The sequence below is a fragment of the Serinus canaria genome, chromosome 12, assembly GCF_022539315.1.
Source record: "Serinus canaria isolate serCan28SL12 chromosome 12, serCan2020, whole genome shotgun sequence".
Taxonomy (NCBI): Eukaryota; Metazoa; Chordata; class Aves; order Passeriformes; family Fringillidae; genus Serinus; species Serinus canaria.
The window spans coordinates 9,013,045-9,030,241 of NC_066326.1; the positions used below are offsets into that span (position 1 = coordinate 9,013,045).

Consider the following 17,197-nt stretch of genomic DNA (forward strand, 5'->3'; position numbering starts at 1 on the left):
CCCCAACCCGACCCCCCTCGCCCCCCTCATCCTTTCGGTCCTCCCGGTCCCTCCGGACCCCTCTGTCTGGGAGGTCCCTCCAATTTTCAAGGTCCTCCCGGTTCCCCCGGCCCGGGTACGCGGCCCCCAGTACCTTCGGCTCCCTGGCCACCCCCGCCCCACCGGTCCTCCCATCACCCTTGCTCTCTCCCGCTCCCCTTCCCCCAGCACGGCAGCAGATCCAGTTGAGCAGTTTATTTACAGTCGGTAACGCAGTAGAGACCCGCCTGCCCTCCGCCCCGGCACCCCCCGGCGGCGGGAGCCCCGGCCGTGCGGCAGGGCATGAGGCAGGCCGGCCAGCCGGGTTAGCAGAGCCGGAGGAGAGGGCACAGGCAGGAGCGGGGTGCAGGCAGGAATGGGGTGCAGGCAGGAGCAGGGCGAGGCCACTGCCCTAAGGAGCAGCGGCCCGGCTGAGACCCCCGGCCGGCACTCAGGGTCAGCCTTCCCCTGGGGCAAAGGCCAGGCTGCTCTCCAGGGACACGCACACCATGGCACACACCATGTTCCCCGCGGCGCTGGCCCTGCCCGCACTGCCAGGGTCGAGGGACAGTCCCGCCTTACTGCTGGACATCGGGCAGGAGGAAGGGGCAGCCGAGGATGTCCAGCCCTGTGGTCTTACTGCCAGAAGCGGGTCCCAGTCCTGTTTTGACCAACCATAGCAGCTGATTATCTCCCTAAAGGGGCCACATCTCTATAGTTAAGCCCTGGCCACCGGCAGAAAAAAGGTAACAGATCCGCGCCCCACCAGTCAGTCCCATGGCTCATGGAAGAGCTACTCGGGATCTGCCCGGCGAGGCTTGATGTCACGGGTCTTCATGTAAGAGAGCAGCTGCTCAGGGATCTCAGCCAGCACATCCTTGGCCAGGCGGGCCATGCTCAGCACTTGGTTGCCTGAGTCGTCCACATAATCCCGAAATGGCACAAACTTTGAGGGCAAGAAGTTTGTAGTCAGGTTGGAAATTCTATTGCTGTGGGGTTCAGCAAGGGGGACTGAGCATCTCTCACCCATAGCAGGTCTGGGTTCAATGCCAGACTTACCTGTACAATGTCCCTCTCAGCATACCGTCCCCGGGAAGACAACCGTACCTCATCACCGTCCAGCTCCTCCATGGCTGGGGGTGACAGCTGGTGTCACCAAGCCTCGGTCGGATGAACACCAGGGATGGAAACACCAGCCCTTTGGATGTCTTTGGTGTCCCAGAAGAAGGGACAATATTTCCATCCCTACTCCCTGGTGTCCCCAAGTCCCAACTCACCCTCAAACTCAGCTGGACCTACTCCCACGATGATGATGGACATGGGCAGGGAGGAAGCCTGTGGAGCAGAGGCAGGGTGTCAGCCAGGATAGTGTCCATGTGAGGTGAACTCAGAGCAACAAGGGTGCACTCACAGTGACAATGGCTTCCTTGGTCTGCAGCATGTCAGAGATGACACCGTCAGTGATGATGAGGAGGACATGGTATTGTGAGCCATCGGTCACCTGGGCGGCTATCCTATGGGGAAAAGGGATGGGGGCCCTCAAGCACCCCACTAGTGTGGGGCAGTCAACCCTGCTGTGGGACAGATGGCATTTGGAGATGGCAAAGGGGACAGTGCCCCAGTGCTCACCCAGCCACCTGGTTGATGACAGGAGCAAAGTTGGTAGGACCATAGAGCTGGACGGTGCGCAGGCTTTGGAGGTAGGACTCCAGCACGCCTTCAATGCCGGCACAGCTGGGGTTCTCCACATTGTTGTTCTGGGGGACAGAGATGGGGCACTTGGTGGGGGACCACAGCTCCTGGTGTCCCCCAGGCTGTGGGACGCTGGGGCAGAATGTTGCTGGGTTGCTTCAACTCCCTGCCAAGCTGCTGTGGGCACCCCCTATACCAGCTCTGCCCCACAGCCAGGGGATCTGGGTTCACTCTCAGCCCCATCCCACAGGGAGGGCGTACCAGAGGAAACTGGTGGGAGATCTTGCCATCAGGTGGGACTTTGGCACCAAAGCCATAGGCAGGGAAGAGCTTGTCACTGTCGTAGTCCTGGATGATTTCCCCCACTGCCTTCAATGCCAGGGCATAGGCGCTCAGCTGGTAGGGGCTCACATAGTGCAGCGAGGTGGGCTGTGATGGCAACCCTGCAGCACAGTGCCCATCACACCCACCCCATGGCCAGCCCCACAGTGATGGGGACCCCCCAGACACCAGGCGCACTCACCATTGGAGGCCGTGAAGTCAATGGCAACAGTGAAATTCAGCTGCGTCCTTAAGGGGGAGAGTGAGGGAGGCTGCCGGCCCCGCAGCACAGGGACACCATCTTCCAGCCCCACAGTGCTGGAGTTTCCCTGCCCAGACCCACTGCCTCGGCCCCCCTTTCCCCAGACAGCACCCCACAGCCCCATGCCACTGTTTTGCATCTACTTCCCAGACCCACTACCCCCTTGTCCCCCCCAGGCTGAACCTTCACTGTCACCACTGTCCTTGCCCCAAGACTCTCAGCCATGTGGGATCTCGAGGAGCTGGGGGGCTCCCGGCCCCCCACTCACCCGCCCCGTATGTAGTCAACGAAGGTAAACTCAGACTCAACAGAGAAGGAGAGCAGTGTCACCTGTGGGCACAGGGGATCAGATCTGGAGCCCCCTGAACCTGGCATACACAGCAGGTAGAGCCACACCAGCCCCTGGAAGGCAGGAGGCCCAGGAACTCCCCAGCCCCACTCACAGTGCCAGAATTCACATATTTCTTCTTCTTGCATTTCTTCCTGGGATTCAGCACCTGCAGGCACAGGGGTGAGTCAGTCCCAGCATGGAGTGCACCCTGCCCTCACCCTGACCCACCACCCTACCTCATACACTGTGAACTGACTCTGTGCTCGAGAGAGCTCCCGGTAGCTGGTGGCAAATTCCCCAATGAAGTCGTGGCTGCAGGAGGAACACGGGTCAGTATGGCCAGGCACCTGTCTGACAGGTGCCCTGGGAAGCTTCAGCAGCACCCTGGTGTCCCTTCCCTCACCTCCCATCCCGATCCCAGTCGTACACATCTATCTTCACCGTCCTGAAAGTGAAGGCACATATTGGGTAAGCCACCAGCCAGGCTGGCACAGCCCCTTCAGCCCCTGATTCGGGAACACCCAGGCCCACAGCCCAACCCACAGTAGCATTCTGCCCACCAACCTCCAGCAGAGCTGCCCAGCCTGCAGCTCTGCCAGGAGGGAGCAAGAAATTTGGGTCATGGTGGGGGCCCTGGAAAGGAGGGGGATGCCTTTATGTAATTTGGGTTGCAAAAGAGAAAAAAACCCAATTGGGACCCAATTCTGAGCTGCCTGCCACTGCGGGGCCAAGCCCACAAAGAACTGCTCATAGCCTGCTCTGGCCCCACAGCTCCCTGTGTCCCTGTCCCACCCCCATTCCTGTACCGGTCGTAGTCGCCGTTGCAGAGGGCACGCACGGGGATGGTGAAGGGCTGCCACACTGGGTTGAGTGTGTTCTTCACCACCTCTGTCTTATGGCAGATAGTAAAGCTGGGGGGACGGGGCAGGGTTAGGCCATGCTGTCTGGTGACGTTGGCACCCTGTCTGCCCCACTAGGTCCCTGTGCTCACGTGCCATCCTCATTGCTACGATAGAAGACGAGGAAAGGATCGGATTTTCCAAAGAAGTCCTTCTTATCCAGCTTGTTGGCACACAGCTGCATTGTGACGATGTCCTGGGGACAGGGACTGTCACTGCCAGCCACCTCCTCACCCCTGGCACCAGCAGCTTCTGTACTGAGGGACCATGCAGTCCTCTCCACCCTGCAGCTGGTACATGGGTACTCACCCGGCAGTTGCTCAGTTCCTCAGCCAGCAGCAAGATAGTCCCACACCGCTTCCCTGGGACACCCCTGGAACCAGAGGCACAGTCAGCTTGGGGACAAGGAGGACAGTTCAGGGACAAGAGAAGAGGTCAGGGTTGGGGCTTCTGTCCCACAGCTGGTGGTGCTTGGCAGTGTGATCAGAATCCCCAGCACAGGACATGCAGGGAGGGGTCCAGTGGAGCAGGTGGTGGAGACACTGTGTGGGACCCTCCCACCTCACCTCACCACAGGGTGTGACTCACGTTAGGGGTCTCTCCAGGCGTCCCCGCTGGGATCCAATCACCTCTCCCAGGGCCACAAATGCCTGCCCCAGGAAGTCCTGTGCCCCAAATGAAGCACTATGAGACCATAGAGGGCGGTTGCCCCGGTCCCCTACCACCCACACCCACCACTTTCTCTCCCAATGCACCCATGGGACCTGCCACCAATCTGACTCTGGGCCACCTTGAGTTTCCTGAAGCTACACTGTGACCCAAGAGCCACCTTGCAGCCCCAGGACCCATTGTGCATCCCCAGGACTAACCCAGGTGCCCAGTCCATGTGCCTTACACTCATTCTGTGCCCCCAGGGCCAGGCCACATCCCTGGACCCATCCTGTGTTCCCCCAAACTGCCCTCCATGCCCTGACCTGTCCTGGACCCCTTGGGCTACCTAGACCCATCTTACCCCTCAAAAGCCAACCCTATGCAGTGTTCTGGCCCCATCCTGCCCCACCCAGCACTCCCAGATTCAGGGTTCCCAGGGCAGAGCAGGGGCTGCTGTGTGGCAGGCACGTACCTTCTGCCAGTCCCCATGGGGCATGGAGAGATGGAGAGCAGGTTAGAGCCCACCGAGGGGCACTTGTCCCCCCCTGACAGCACCCACACAGGGCACAGCCTTGGGGTGTCCCCCCGGCACAGGCTGTGCTCACCTGCTTTAAGGCGGAGCAGCTCTTGGAGTCCACGTTGTAGCTGGTGTGGGAGAGCAGAACCCTGAGCTGGTGCCTGCAGGGATGCTCCAGCACACAACCCTGCTTCCCCACCCATCCATGCTATTCGACACTGAATTCTTATTTATTAGTGACTCGGTGCTTTGTTCCACCCTCAGCACGGCCAAGCCCTTCCCTGGCCACCCTACTCACACATCGAAGCGAAGGTTTTGCTTCTCCTCAAAGTAGTAGTCGAGGACGAACTTGCGGACAAAGTCAGGGTTCAGGGTGTTGTCGATCACCTCGGTGCGTCCAAACTGCAGGGAGAGGGGTGAGGGTGGCCCCCCCCAGGACCCGTCCCTGTCGCAGCTGCCTTGGCGCTAATCCCGGTGGGGGATTAGCGCTGCTGGCGGGGCCAGATCATTAGCGTGGACGGGGAGGGATCATTAGCGTGGACATGGGTGGCCATATGGGCCCATTTAACCCAGCCGGGGATTAACCAGGAGAGGGGGCCACGCTCACCTCCTTCCACTCGCTGCTCCCCGAGACCTGCACAAAGAGGACCACCACTGCGGAGAGAGGAGCAGAGCCAGGCTGCCGTGCCGTGCTGCGTCTGTGCCATGCCATGCCCCCTGCCCGGCTCTGCCACCCACCTGGGTCGGACTTGGAGAAGGTGTCCATGTCCAGCAGGTTCCTGGGGAAAGAGCCAGGCATGAGCCAACCTGAGCACCATCCACCTGGCCCAGCAACGGGTCCCTATGTCCATCCCCCTGATCACAGGTCAGCACCATGCCAGAAGGCCGTGCTGGCACCCATGGATAAGAGCATCGGCACTCCCAAGGAGACGCGCTGGCTCCCTCTGCAAGGTTCGATGGGGCAGCAGAGCAAGCAGCGAGCAGCGTCTTCAGCGCTGATGATGATTGAACATGACAGGGAACCCATTTACAGGATGAAACCTTCCCCGGTGCCGCCGGCGCCGGCTGAGTGCCCGCCGCGCCCCGGGAGCAGGAGCTTGGCTAATGGCAGGGTGCAGAAGTGAGAAGAAAGGAGACACTTGGAGCAGGGGCTGAGCAGCCAGTGGGCATCCCCCGACACACCTACCGGCAGAGCGATTGATCGTCGTCCTGTGCGCGGTGTGACACCGGGAAGTGCCGGGGGATGCTACCGGCTCTGCTGGGATACTTCCCGCACCCCCGGGGTGGCAGCACAGGGTGGGCTGAGGTACGGCTGGGGGCTGCGGGGCTAAGCCAGCTCCCCTGGCCCCAGCACGCAGGGGAGAGACCCCACCCTGGGTTGGGTCCTCGGGCTGCGAAGCCGAAGGCTGCCTTCGGTTGTCTCCAGGTGTGACCCCCGGACCCTGCCTGGAGCTGCCCGTTCCCGTGGACCCACAGTTCCTCTGCCTGCTGTGAGGGAAGCTGGCAGCGGGGGCCAGGACTCAGCCGCGGGGAGAGCACAACAGCCCCCGGCCCGGCCCAGAGTTTGCATAGCTCGGGGATGTGCTGGAGGTATCCACCCCGGTCGGAGCACTCCGTGCCACAGGACCCACGGCACGAGGACGCTACCCCCAACAGGACGTTGGTGCCTGTCCCTGCGAGCAGGACCCCCGGCCGCAAGCAGCGGTGCCTCCGACGGGCTATATTTAGCCGCCGGCAGACCGGCTCAGCCGCCGCCGCTTGATCGGCGGACCCTGGCCAGAAGCTGGGGCACAGAGCAGCCCCTTTCCCGCAGCCCCCATCCCGCTGCCACGTTCCCGGTCCCGTTGCCTTGCACCGAGCTCGCAGCCAGCGCCGGCACTCCGCGTCCCGCCAGCATCACCCATCTCCCACAAGCATCGCCCCGCGAGCGGCCGTCCCGCGCCCCAGCCGCAGGTGAGGGCATCGGGTCGCTTCACGCAGCCGTGCCCGGTGACAGCACCCCATGGGACCCCAGGAAGGGGACGGGACGGGTATCATCAGGGCAGAGGGACTCTGGGCATACGCCCTGGCACCGAGAGCTACCCGGGGAGAGAGGAGGACGCGCAGCTCGCAACGCCTCGAGCCAAGGGCTGAGCGGCGGGCAGCGGGACGCAGCGAGCAGCCCCGCCGCGCATCCCGGTGCGTTTCGCACCCACCCGCGTCCACGGACGAGCCGCCGCCCTCCCGCTCCCTCGCCCGGCTCCCGGCTCACCGGCAGGACACGGTGAGCTCCACCTTGGTGCCCGGCACGCTGCCGGCCGCCGGCTCCAGCGCTCCCGGAGCCGCCATCCCCGCCCGGGCGCCGCCGATGCTCCGCGCCGCCTCCTCCCGCGCCGCCGAGGAGGCGCGCCCGGGGGCGGGTACGGCACGGGGACGGCTCGGCTCGGCTCGGGCACGGCTCAGTACAGCTCGAGCACGACGGCCATTCCCTGCCGGCAGCGGTGGCACCAACCCGGGCACCAGGGAGTTGGGCTCCTGGGGCTCGGCTCCACCGGAACGTCCTGCCCGCGATTCCCAGTCAGGGGCACAGGGGGCTCAGCCCCAATCCCGCCCCGCCGGGGGCTTCCTCCCAGCTTCGGTTCGGTGTTATTTCGGTGCCGACGCTCGCGAAGCGTGGGCCGGGCTATTTATAGCGAGCGGCTCCCCCGCGCCGCCCCCGCAGCCCCCGCCCGCAGCCCACAGAGGAGGCAGGAGAGGGCACAGCTCGGGTCATTTACTGCAGAGACTCGCCGAAGACCCCGCACCCTCAAGCCCCAGGCAGGGGGGGCTCGCGGCAGGCGCTGGGTGCAGCAGGTGCCCGCACCAAGAAGAGGGTCCTAGGACTCTGCTGGGGGACGTGCCAGCCCCAGTTTTCCAGGCAGTGGTCTGGGAACGCCGTGTTCAGAGGGTGCTGCTGCCTCTCAGTCCCACGCCCCGCACAAACTGCTCGAGGAGGCCACCGATGGCCCCTGAGGGGCTGGGGGGCACGGCCTTTAGGCCGATGGTCCGGCTGTAGCTTGCCAGAAAGGCAGAACGCACTTCCTCCAGACGAGACTCACGGTCACTCGCTGACACCAGTCTAGGAGAGAGAAGGGGAGGTCAGTGACTGCAGCCATCGCTCTCCACATCCCAGACAGGACTATGGTGCTCAAGGGGCTGCAGTGGCTAAGGCAGTGCAAGGCAAAAAGGCTCTGTCCACAGAGCTGGTGGCAGCTGGTGCCACTGCCTCCTCATCCAACCCACAGAGCCAGCTGCAGCCTCAGTCTCCTGCTCCCCACGGGGTTTCCTCCTTCACACACCCCACTGTCCCCATTTCTCCCACCACCATAGTGTTCATAAGGCTGCAGTTCATAAACAAAGTGGTGCTTTGGCAAAGTGGCTGCTGACATCAGTCCCTACGCCAGCTTCCTCCCCTCCTCACAGATGAAGCCTGTCCACATGTGCTGTGCCTGGGCAGTTGCTTCCAACCTATTTGCAGCCATCCCTCACTTCTACCAGCCCAAGCCTTGCATGCCTGTGCCAGCACAGACAGCTCTGTGGAAGGGGGGATGAGAAGGAGCAGATAAGGTGACAAAAGCCCCAAGGAACACTCCAGCCATAGGAAGAGGAGAGCTGAGCAGCACTTCTGTTCCCCAGCATGGCTGCTCTCAGCAAACAGGAGCAGAGTAGGGCATGACTTCCCATGGGACTTGCTCTCCTCTCCTGCTGATCCACACACCTGGTTAGGGGCAGGGGGAAAACAGCAGAAGGAAGGCAAGACTAGCTGAGGGAGCAGGGGAAAGCAAGACTGGGGCCCAGAGGCAGCTATTCCAAACTCTCCAGCCTCAAACGATCCTTGCTGTGGTGCCTCTGCGACAAGCCAGTGGTTCCCAGAGAGATTAAGACATTCCTCAAAGGTCACTCCAAGGGCACAGTGCGAACCTTCCCCATAAAAAATTCTCTTTAATCTTCCAGCGCCTGGGCTGGCTATAAATTGGCACAGCTCATTTGAATGGAAGTGTTAACCACCCACAGCCAACAGCTTCGGTCCGGAAACAGCAGCAAGAGGATATGGTGGGAGGCCTATAAACAGCAAGCGATGCCGAGGCAGCCAACCAGGCCGCTGTTTACTGTGTCTGATAATAAAGAGAAGCCAGAGGGCAAAAAAAGGCAACAACATATCTAAACACATTAGTGATGCTTTTTGGCAACCTAATTAGGACGTGGAACTCACAAACCTGCTAGCATTTAAAATAAACTCCGTGAAGGCAGGACTTACTTGCACCCAAGTACAGCGATCTCAGATGTCACGCGCAGAGGTAAGCGAGGGCGTGCAGCAGTTAGGTCCCATGTCTTGTGGCTCTCACACCTCTTTACAAGGCAGATTTTGTATTTGGGTTTTTCGGTTTGTTTCGTGGAGCGAGACACCCCAAGGCACAGGGTCAAGCAGCCAGCCACTGCTCCACACCAAGCCCTGCAGACTGGCTGCAGGATTTCACCCTGAACTGTTCACCGCGGAGGCAGGTCGTGCTTCCGTGCCAAATCCACGGCACTCTGCCCCGCTACACTTCCTACAGCCTGCCCGCTTGCCTGCAGCTTGGGGTGCGGGATGAGAGGAGGCTGTCAAAGCCCCAGCTCGAAGTAAGCCCTGACAAGCCCCACACAAGCACAAGAAGTAGGCTGTGAAAAGCATACCTTCATCGAGCTGCTGCCAGTGAAGATGCAAAATGGGAACTTAAATGGAATTAAAAGAAAAAAAATCATACTGTGTTGGGCTGCAAAAACTGGGATAAAACCACAATGGAGTCCTGAGCAAACAAGGCTGATGCAGAACAGAGAGAGGGTAGAGGCTCTGGGTTAAGCTCAACACAACACTGCTGGGAACTCTTCATCCTTTCAGTGCAGAGCTTGGTCCCAGCAGCTTTAGTTGAGCAGTCCCCAGCCCTCAAGCAACCCACAGCTTTAGTGAATAGCTGAACAGGGCAGAACACCCACAGGAGAAGCACCACCACTGTTCTCTTCCTTTTGAATCCACTGCTCCAAGCAGTCACTTTCCAAATTGCATAAGCCTAAAGCCTATCAACTTTGATTCATGTTTCTATTGAATTCCCTATTGACATTAGATCAAATTCCAAGTGCAGCAACAACTTGCTGGTGATGAGCAGTGACCAAGCACAGCCAGGCTCAGGACACAGTAAAGCAGTCACTTTTCAGATGCCCATCCTTCAGTCCCTTCTCCCTTGCCCATCTCCAAAATACTGCAGGAGCAGCTCAGTGTGTCCTCGGGAAAGGAGAAGAACAAATCCTGGCCAGGCCATGTCCAACATCTCTTGCAACGTTTTGATCTGTCAATTCATGGATCTTGTAGCTTCACCGTAACTTGAAGGCAGCTGCTCTGCTCTGTTCAGCAGCACAGCACGCAGCCACACGAGACACAGAGCCAGGGCAGGCAGCCTGTCTCACAGGACACACGGGTTTTCATGTCGCTTGCCCTCAGCCTCCAAAGCACGTACTCAGATCTCAGTAAGGGACTGAGCATCTGGCAGCCCAGCTCTAGCATTGCTTGCTAGCAGCAGCCCCTGATCTGCCATTTCAGTTTCTTGATGAAGAGTTTGCAGCCTGAAGGCACAAACCAAGGCTCTCCTCTAACAGCAATTAAAGAGCATCTCCAGTCTTTCAAGCTTCCAGAGGTGGATTTCTATTTGGGGAGGAACATTTGCCTCCCAGCCATTTCACATGGCAGGATGTGGCAGGACACAAGGTCTCTGTGGCTCTGCACTGGCCAGGCACAGCACCTGAAAATGATACTGCACAAGCCCAGACAAAATTCAGGTTACAGAAGGAAAAGTCCTTCTCTTACTCCAGCAAGGATCTGACCCCAGTGGGGAGATGCAGTGAGCAAAATCGAAAAGCAAGAAATCTGGGTTACCAGTCCTGTCCTGACAAACATGAATCCTCAACTGCACTCAATTATACCCAAATTCAGCATTCAAAGAAAAACCTCTTCTTCCTACAGAAAGCAAAGAGCTCCCCCCTCATTAGGCAGAGAAAGTGCCATTTTCTTTCCGTGTTCAGCATAAGCAAAGAGTGCTCAGGGACTGAGTTTGTGGATAGAAACCATCGAGGCAGAGAAGATGGAAGTTTGTTATGGGCTCCCAGGCTTCTCCGAAAGTGCAAGAGTGATAAAGTTGCAGTGCTCGCAGGCAGCCAAGAGACCCAAGGAGAGATCCTGCATTTAAGACACTTACAGGCAAGTGTTAGAGAACTCATCCGGGAAGCTGCAAGGGAGAGAGGCGTCTGCGTTCAGGATTGCCTGCTCCCGAATACTGCCACACCCTGTCACCATCTGCCAGCTGCCAAAGTCTGTGGAAACGGAAGATCCGGGCAGAGAATGGTCGGCCGATCTGGGGCAGAGAGAGAGGGAGACGGCGGCATCAGTCAGATCATTCAGCCACAAGCTTCTCACTGCTGCTGCTGCCAGGGACCTGCCGGGCGGGCGGCCAGCAGCGCCCGTGCCAGCACTGTTGACACGCAGGGACCAGGGCACAACATGCAGCTCGAGCTGGGCCCCAGACCAAGCCTTTCCTTTGAAAGTGAAGGGAGAGCCAAGCTGGCTGGGGCCAACAAAGCAGCAGGAGCACACCAGGAGCTGGACAGGAGAGAGTCAGCACGAAGCAGATGGCCATGCAGAACTGAGAAACCCATTAGTGAGATGGAACAGCACATCCTGCCCTGAGTCCTTCACAGATGTGAAAGCTGTGCTGTACAAGGGACATTCCCCTGTTGCTTGTTGTAGCTGTTAGCACATCCCAGGGCAGCAGGGCAAATCAAGGTTGTGACTTGGTTAGTGCTAGGAAAGACTTACAGATCATTGTCCCGGCAGCAGTTAGAAAGCAGATCACTCCAGAGCCATTACCACCAGATTTGAACAGAGCCAAGGCTCGAGGCATACCCAGGACACCTACCTGGGTATTTCTGTATTAAAAAAAGGGCTGTGCCAGAAAGCAGGTGACAAAACATCTTCAGGACAGGCTAAATAGCCAAGGAAGAATAATTGATGTATGCAATCTCCCACCAGGAAAGAAAGAAGCATGAAACACAGCAAGTGAATCTGAGGAGTCCCTCCAAAATCTCAGAGAAGAGGGCACAATCACTTGAGACAAACCCAGAGCTCTTGGCTTCCAAGGGAGCAAGCAATTATTAAGCCTTGCTGCACAGCAGAGTGTACATAGCTGGAAGCACAGCCTGTGGCAGAGCTGCTCAATTACACACTACCAAGATCTTCTGGATAATTTATCTGAGTTCTGCTGGGCAGAGAGCAGTGCTCCAGCTCTGCTGGGCCAGGTACTTGCACGCTGTCTTCACAGCTAAGAATAGCAGTGGCGCACTGCAGCTGCTCCCCAAGGGACCAAGAGAACAGCCACAAAGACAGGCTCTCCCACAGCAAGAAGGACCTGAGCTTGACTGGAAAGCAAGACTGGGAAGAGATTCACAGCAGGAAACCTATTTGCAATCTCGATCTAATTCCAGGCCTGCCATTTAATTAGTCTGATCAATACTGCCAAGTTTGAGCAGTGTGAAATGTCCTGAGCTGGCTGTACAAGCACAGAAAGGGAGTCACACAATTCCCTGCATATCAGCTTCCCATCATGGCTGCAAGTTTGGGGGTAATACCCCTGTGTGGCAGCTCTGGCTCTGAAAGGACATGACAGCAGAAATCAGGGAGAGCAGAGTTTCACCTGTCTCACACAGATCTTGTTCTCTGGCTGCTCAATGAACTGAGGAGTGAGGGTCAGAGTATTGGGAGAACCCTGTATTGCAAAATGGTGCTTTTCCTGGGGTACATAATGCCCAAGTAAGAATGAGGACACTTCACTGAAAGCAAAAACAAATCATATACTGTTAGGAAGACCTTCAGGAGATCAGACAGGGATAACCTTCCCTGGAAAGTAAGGAATTTGTTAGGGAGGGGGATCTGCTGTTCGGTGACATCTACCTCTCTCCATGCCTTTGGAAGATAAAGTGGAGGGAGTCAGTGTGAAGGAGAGCAGGCAGTGTTTGATCCCATAGCACTGTGCCATGATGGAATCACAATGGGAACAGTGCAGGATGCCAAGGAGAAGCATGGAGGAATGCTGCTTCAGTGCAGAGTGAAGAGGAAGATGACACCTCCCTGAGAGCACAGCACAGCCAGACAGGAAAAGCAGGAGTGTCACACATGGTGACACAAAATTGAGATAAAGGAGTAAAGAGATCTGTAGGCAATAGGCTTGGGCTGAAACTAGGCAGAGACAGGATTCAGCCAGAAAAAGTAATGAGCTGCTGAACAGAGGACAGGTTTGTGGCCAGATAGAAACAAAGGTTTTGGAGAGGGCAAGCATGAATGGCAGAGGAGGGCCTGGACTACAGCAGGATCTCCAGAGAGAACAGAGAGCAGAGTTCTGCAGCTCTTGCAAAGAGACAGTAGTATCTGTAGCCTACTCAGGAGACTCTGCCCACACGGCAAGCCATGATCCAGGGCAGCAGGGACAGCAAAAATATCCCTCTGCCCAATATCATCAATCACACCAGTCAGACAAGTCTGTGCTAAAGAAGGTGAACAGAAAATTGTTTTTTGCTTTGGGTGTGTGGCCCCAGCTTCCAGCTGCTGGTCACCTTCCATGGTTGTCAGCTAAGATTAAACTGATCTTACAACACCTCTTAGAGGTGGATAAAATCATCTTTTGAATTCTGCCATGGACAGGCTGATAAAAGCACTGTGTATCTCCTGCAAGACTGACTTGGTGACTCTCTAGTCCTCCATCCCTTCCTGGGGTCCCCAAACCTGTCAAGCAGCTGTGCAAACTTAGTAAGGTTTCATCTAATGCAACAACACTGGTGTCTAAGAGTTCAAGGCAGTCAATTCTGCCTTGCCTCCACGCAGCAGAACAAACACTTGTCGATTCATTGAATAAACTGACTGACTCTGCAATGAGTCTAAGTAATTTCTTTCCCAGCCGGGAGATCTGAGCCTGGCCAGCAGAGGTAAGATATTGTGGCAAACCTCCCCCTCTATTCCCAAAGCCTTCTCAAGGGAGGATCCTGAGGAAATGTCACAATCAATAAGTATCTTGAACAGCCTCAAGAGACAGCAGGGGCTAATCCTGGGAAGACACAGCATGGGAAATTTTGTGTTCTCACTGCAATGGCAACAGAGCTTCTTAAAAGTTGAGCTTGGCTTGAGACAGGGGTGACTGCACCCCAATGTAATCCAGTCAATGCTAGAGGTGAAAGTCTTCCTGTAATTTCTGCCCTGATTATTTTTGTAAAATCTTACTGCAGAACCCCAAAAGAGCTTGAGTGAGGCCCTGGAAACAAGCTGGAACTGCCAGGACACCAGAACCAGTTCCCAAGTCTTTAAGAGCAGCATGCCTGCAATACATGACAGCCATGCCAGAGGCTGGCTAGGAGTGAGGGCAGCACAGAGTGTTGGGAAGCAGTCGGACAACAGCAGCAGAGCTGACATGGTTAGAGGAGATGAGATACAGCCAATCTTCCAAGTCGCTGTCTCTGCCACAGACATCTAATGGCAGACAGAAAAAGAATCAAAGTGAGCTTCACACACCCACCTCTTCAGGTCCACGAGTGGGAAGAAACTCCCTCAAAAGTGCAAGATTAACTAAATTAGATTAGCAAAACAGAGATGAGCTGCAAGCTGTTCCTTCACACAAGAAGGGACCTCTTGCAGGCCATAAACTGGCAGCTCCTAACCTGGAATGGTTCCTTTTAATTAGGTCAGTGCTTTCCACACAACATGCTGCACAAGACAGTATTTTAGAGCACATGGACACTCACCTGCCTGCCAGAGAAGAGTCAATACTGGAGGCAGAGCAACAGTCAGGGATCCTTCCCTTTCTTAATACATAACTGAGATGAGTGCCAAGTGCCAACAGCTAGGCTCCATCCTGCCCCGTGCTGCTCCTGCTCACCTGACGTATTTCCACACACCTAGGACTATTTGGGAAGCAGCTCATTTGCCAGCATATGCTCTTGCCTCAAACTGAAGCATTAAGTAGGTTCTGTATGTACAGGCAGACTGTGGCAACCTGGAATAAAGGGCAGCCCTACCCACCTTTGCGTGGGAAATACTGGCGAGGAGTATGGCACCCTGCCAAGCACTGCAAATCCTGGCTGAATCCCAGACAGTTATCTACAGGCTGGGATAGTGCCCGAGCAGCCTGTTCTCTGTGAGCACCATTTCTGATTGCAGCACATAGTCATGTGCCAGCCAGGAAGCCCAATTTGTGGCATGGTCATGCAGTAATTCCAGAAAATAGTCCTGTAAACAATTCCTCTCCGGCTGTGGTCACTACCCCAAGGTGTCACATTGCATGTACACCTTCCAACTGAGGTGGCTGTAAGGAGCAAGACACACAGTGCACACACACTCTTCTCACTACCACCAAAACACCCAAAGCCAAGGGGCAGCAGCTTCTCTGTCCCACTCTGCTCTCACTGTGCTCCCTCCAGACCCACAGCTCACACATCTGCAGCCCTTAAATGAGGGAGTTCTCTGTGACTGCTGGTCAAAGCAGATCCTCTGCAATTTAACTCCTCCAGATCTCAACTCTCTAGATCATAGTACTTTGGATTTTGTTTAATTGACTTAGCAAAAGCACATTCAACCAAAGATTATCCAGCTGTTAATCCACATTAGTGCTATGTAGACACACACTAAATCCCTGACACAGATACAGAATTTTTCTGCAGTGTCATGGGACGCTTAGACTGCTGGTGTCAAATGCAAATACAAGAAAAGATTTGCAAACTGCAACCCCACTGCACGCAGGGCAGTTCAATCTGAGGCACACTGACTGCCAACTCAGAGCTCTCTGCAGAACAAGCAGCACCTTATTCTACTCTGCAAATAGTCTATGCAATATCTTCCTCTGTGTTTGTCTTCTGCAGATGTGATCTTAGCATCATGTTGAAATAAGCTAGAAAGACTGATAGGAATTGTCTTTGTACTGCTTTGCTTTACAAGAACCATCCTGGAATTTACCCAGGATCTCTGGATCAGAGCAAGATTCACAAATGGGCTGGTAATGTGACAGCAGCAGCCTGTTGACATTGCCTGGCCAGGAGAGGGGCTTGGCTTCTAATGCCTGACTGGGCATTTGTGACCCCTTCTTTTAGGGCAGTGCAGTTCCCCCCTCCCAGGCCATTCTCATGTCTCCTGCTGACTTGCCTTTTTGTTCCCTCCAGAGCTCCCCTGCCTGTCAGCACCTGGACTGGGCTGTTGACCTGAACTACCTGAAGGACACCTGCTGGCATTTTACAAGCAACCATTTTAACCACTGCAGCAGAAGTTGAGGAAAGTGGTTTGTTGCTATGGCCACGCAGAGGATTAGGAAGTCAAGTATAGTGGTTTCTTCATCTCAAGAGCCCTGGGTGTTGACTTGCCAGCAGCACTGCAGGAATAAAGGTATTTTTGGCATCCTGATCAGTCTCTGTGCTCCTGCTTTTCCATCTTAGTACCACAATTTTTCAGGAGGTTAAGAGACAGAAATTACCTATTCCTTCCGTCACAGTCCTCCACCCAAAATGGGACCTACTGTTTCCTTCAGAGTAGAAAATGGTGCCTGAAGGTACTGTGTTATCTACCAGACCAATTCAGACTACCACAGCTGAAGCAGGGAGACCAAAGGCCAAGTGGAATGACACAACCTCTTTCAGGAGAAAACATACCATGCTTAAAACCCAGAAACCGCAACCCATGACAGTGTCTGATAAGACAACCCTAACTCTCACTATGGTGCTCTTCCCCCTACTCCTGTTTCTCCTCTTTGCTCTTGTAGATCAGTCTGGCTGAAGCATTACAAACTGCTTTGTCCTGCTGCAAGCTTGTACTGCTGCAAGCTTGCTACCAGCAACCACTGAACAGCCTGTCAGACCTTGGGAAGGGCATGGGACCACACACAGGAATTGTGGCACTACCACTGTGAACAAAGCAGCTCCCAAGATAAGCTGTTTTCTTTGCAGTATTTTCTTCTCTTCTCAGGAGATTCTTTCCATCTTACAGAAAATGCAGAGGTGGGCCCCAGCAACAATTCCAACCCCTCCTATTGATATCTTTCCCGGAGGGGAACAGTTACCCTCATTTATGAAAACTGTCAGACACTGGGGTTTTTCTCTGGAATTGTGAGACACTTGTTAATAAAGTCTATAAATTTTCAATGCTTTACTTGTTTGTCATTTTATTTTCCATATGATGAGAGAGTACTCAGATTCGGCTGCTGGCTGATTCAGAATCACTACAAAAAGACTCATCAGAAAACCTGCAGAGGCCACACGAGCATATGACTCTGTTAACAGCAACCTCTTATCTCAGAGTCTCTTTATTCCACGTTGGCCTAAACACACAGTGTTTGCCCCACAGGTTCTGCTCTTTCTTCCCTAGGCCAGCTCATGGCTCGATGCTGCCCTATCGCAGCGTCAAACTCCAGAAGGGTGCCTTTGCTATGGTGTGA

At 55.8% G+C, this 17,197-nt stretch overlaps 2 protein-coding genes across 7 annotated transcripts in view; both read right to left on the minus strand.

Annotated features, from left to right (window-relative positions):
• Window positions 1-219: 219 nt before the first annotated feature.
• On the minus strand, window positions 220-7,343 carry CPNE9 (copine family member 9). 4 transcript variants are annotated; one of them, XM_050979474.1, is made up of 21 exons: window positions 6,943-7,343; window positions 5,430-5,470; window positions 5,299-5,345; window positions 4,990-5,093; window positions 4,780-4,819; window positions 4,647-4,649; window positions 4,112-4,188; window positions 3,833-3,896; window positions 3,616-3,719; window positions 3,431-3,535; window positions 3,028-3,069; window positions 2,861-2,936; window positions 2,737-2,790; window positions 2,562-2,623; window positions 2,234-2,280; window positions 1,972-2,153; window positions 1,648-1,775; window positions 1,430-1,532; window positions 1,296-1,353; window positions 1,078-1,151; window positions 220-964 (listed from the first exon to the last, which is right to left on the minus strand). In XM_050979474.1, exons 1-21 carry the CDS (start codon window positions 7,017-7,019, stop codon window positions 812-814), a joined length of 1,641 nt encoding a protein of 546 aa, XP_050835431.1. In that variant the 5' UTR covers window positions 7,020-7,343; the 3' UTR covers window positions 220-811. The 4 variants fall into 4 exon arrangements, with proteins under 4 accessions (XP_050835431.1, XP_050835432.1, XP_050835430.1 ...); XM_050979475.1 differs by lacking the exons at window positions 3,431-3,535; window positions 4,647-4,649; XM_050979473.1 differs by lacking the exons at window positions 3,431-3,535; window positions 4,990-5,093; window positions 5,299-5,345; window positions 5,430-5,470; window positions 6,943-7,343 and having other exon boundaries at window positions 4,647-4,982.
• An 85-nt stretch (window positions 7,344-7,428) lies between these two features.
• MTMR14 (myotubularin related protein 14) overlaps window positions 7,429-17,197 on the minus strand; it is a 31,383-nt gene continuing 21,614 nt past the window's right edge. For 2 of the 3 annotated variants that reach the window (XM_050979464.1, XM_018915153.2), the window contains exons 18-19: window positions 10,937-11,092; window positions 7,429-7,788 (exon numbers count right to left, since the gene is read on the minus strand). In XM_050979464.1, the coding sequence (XP_050835421.1) occupies window positions 7,611-7,788; window positions 10,937-11,092 (334 nt within the window). In that variant the 3' untranslated portion in view covers window positions 7,429-7,610. The remainder of the gene's footprint in view (window positions 7,789-10,936; window positions 11,093-17,197) is intronic. The other variant, XM_050979465.1, reaches the window with a different exon arrangement.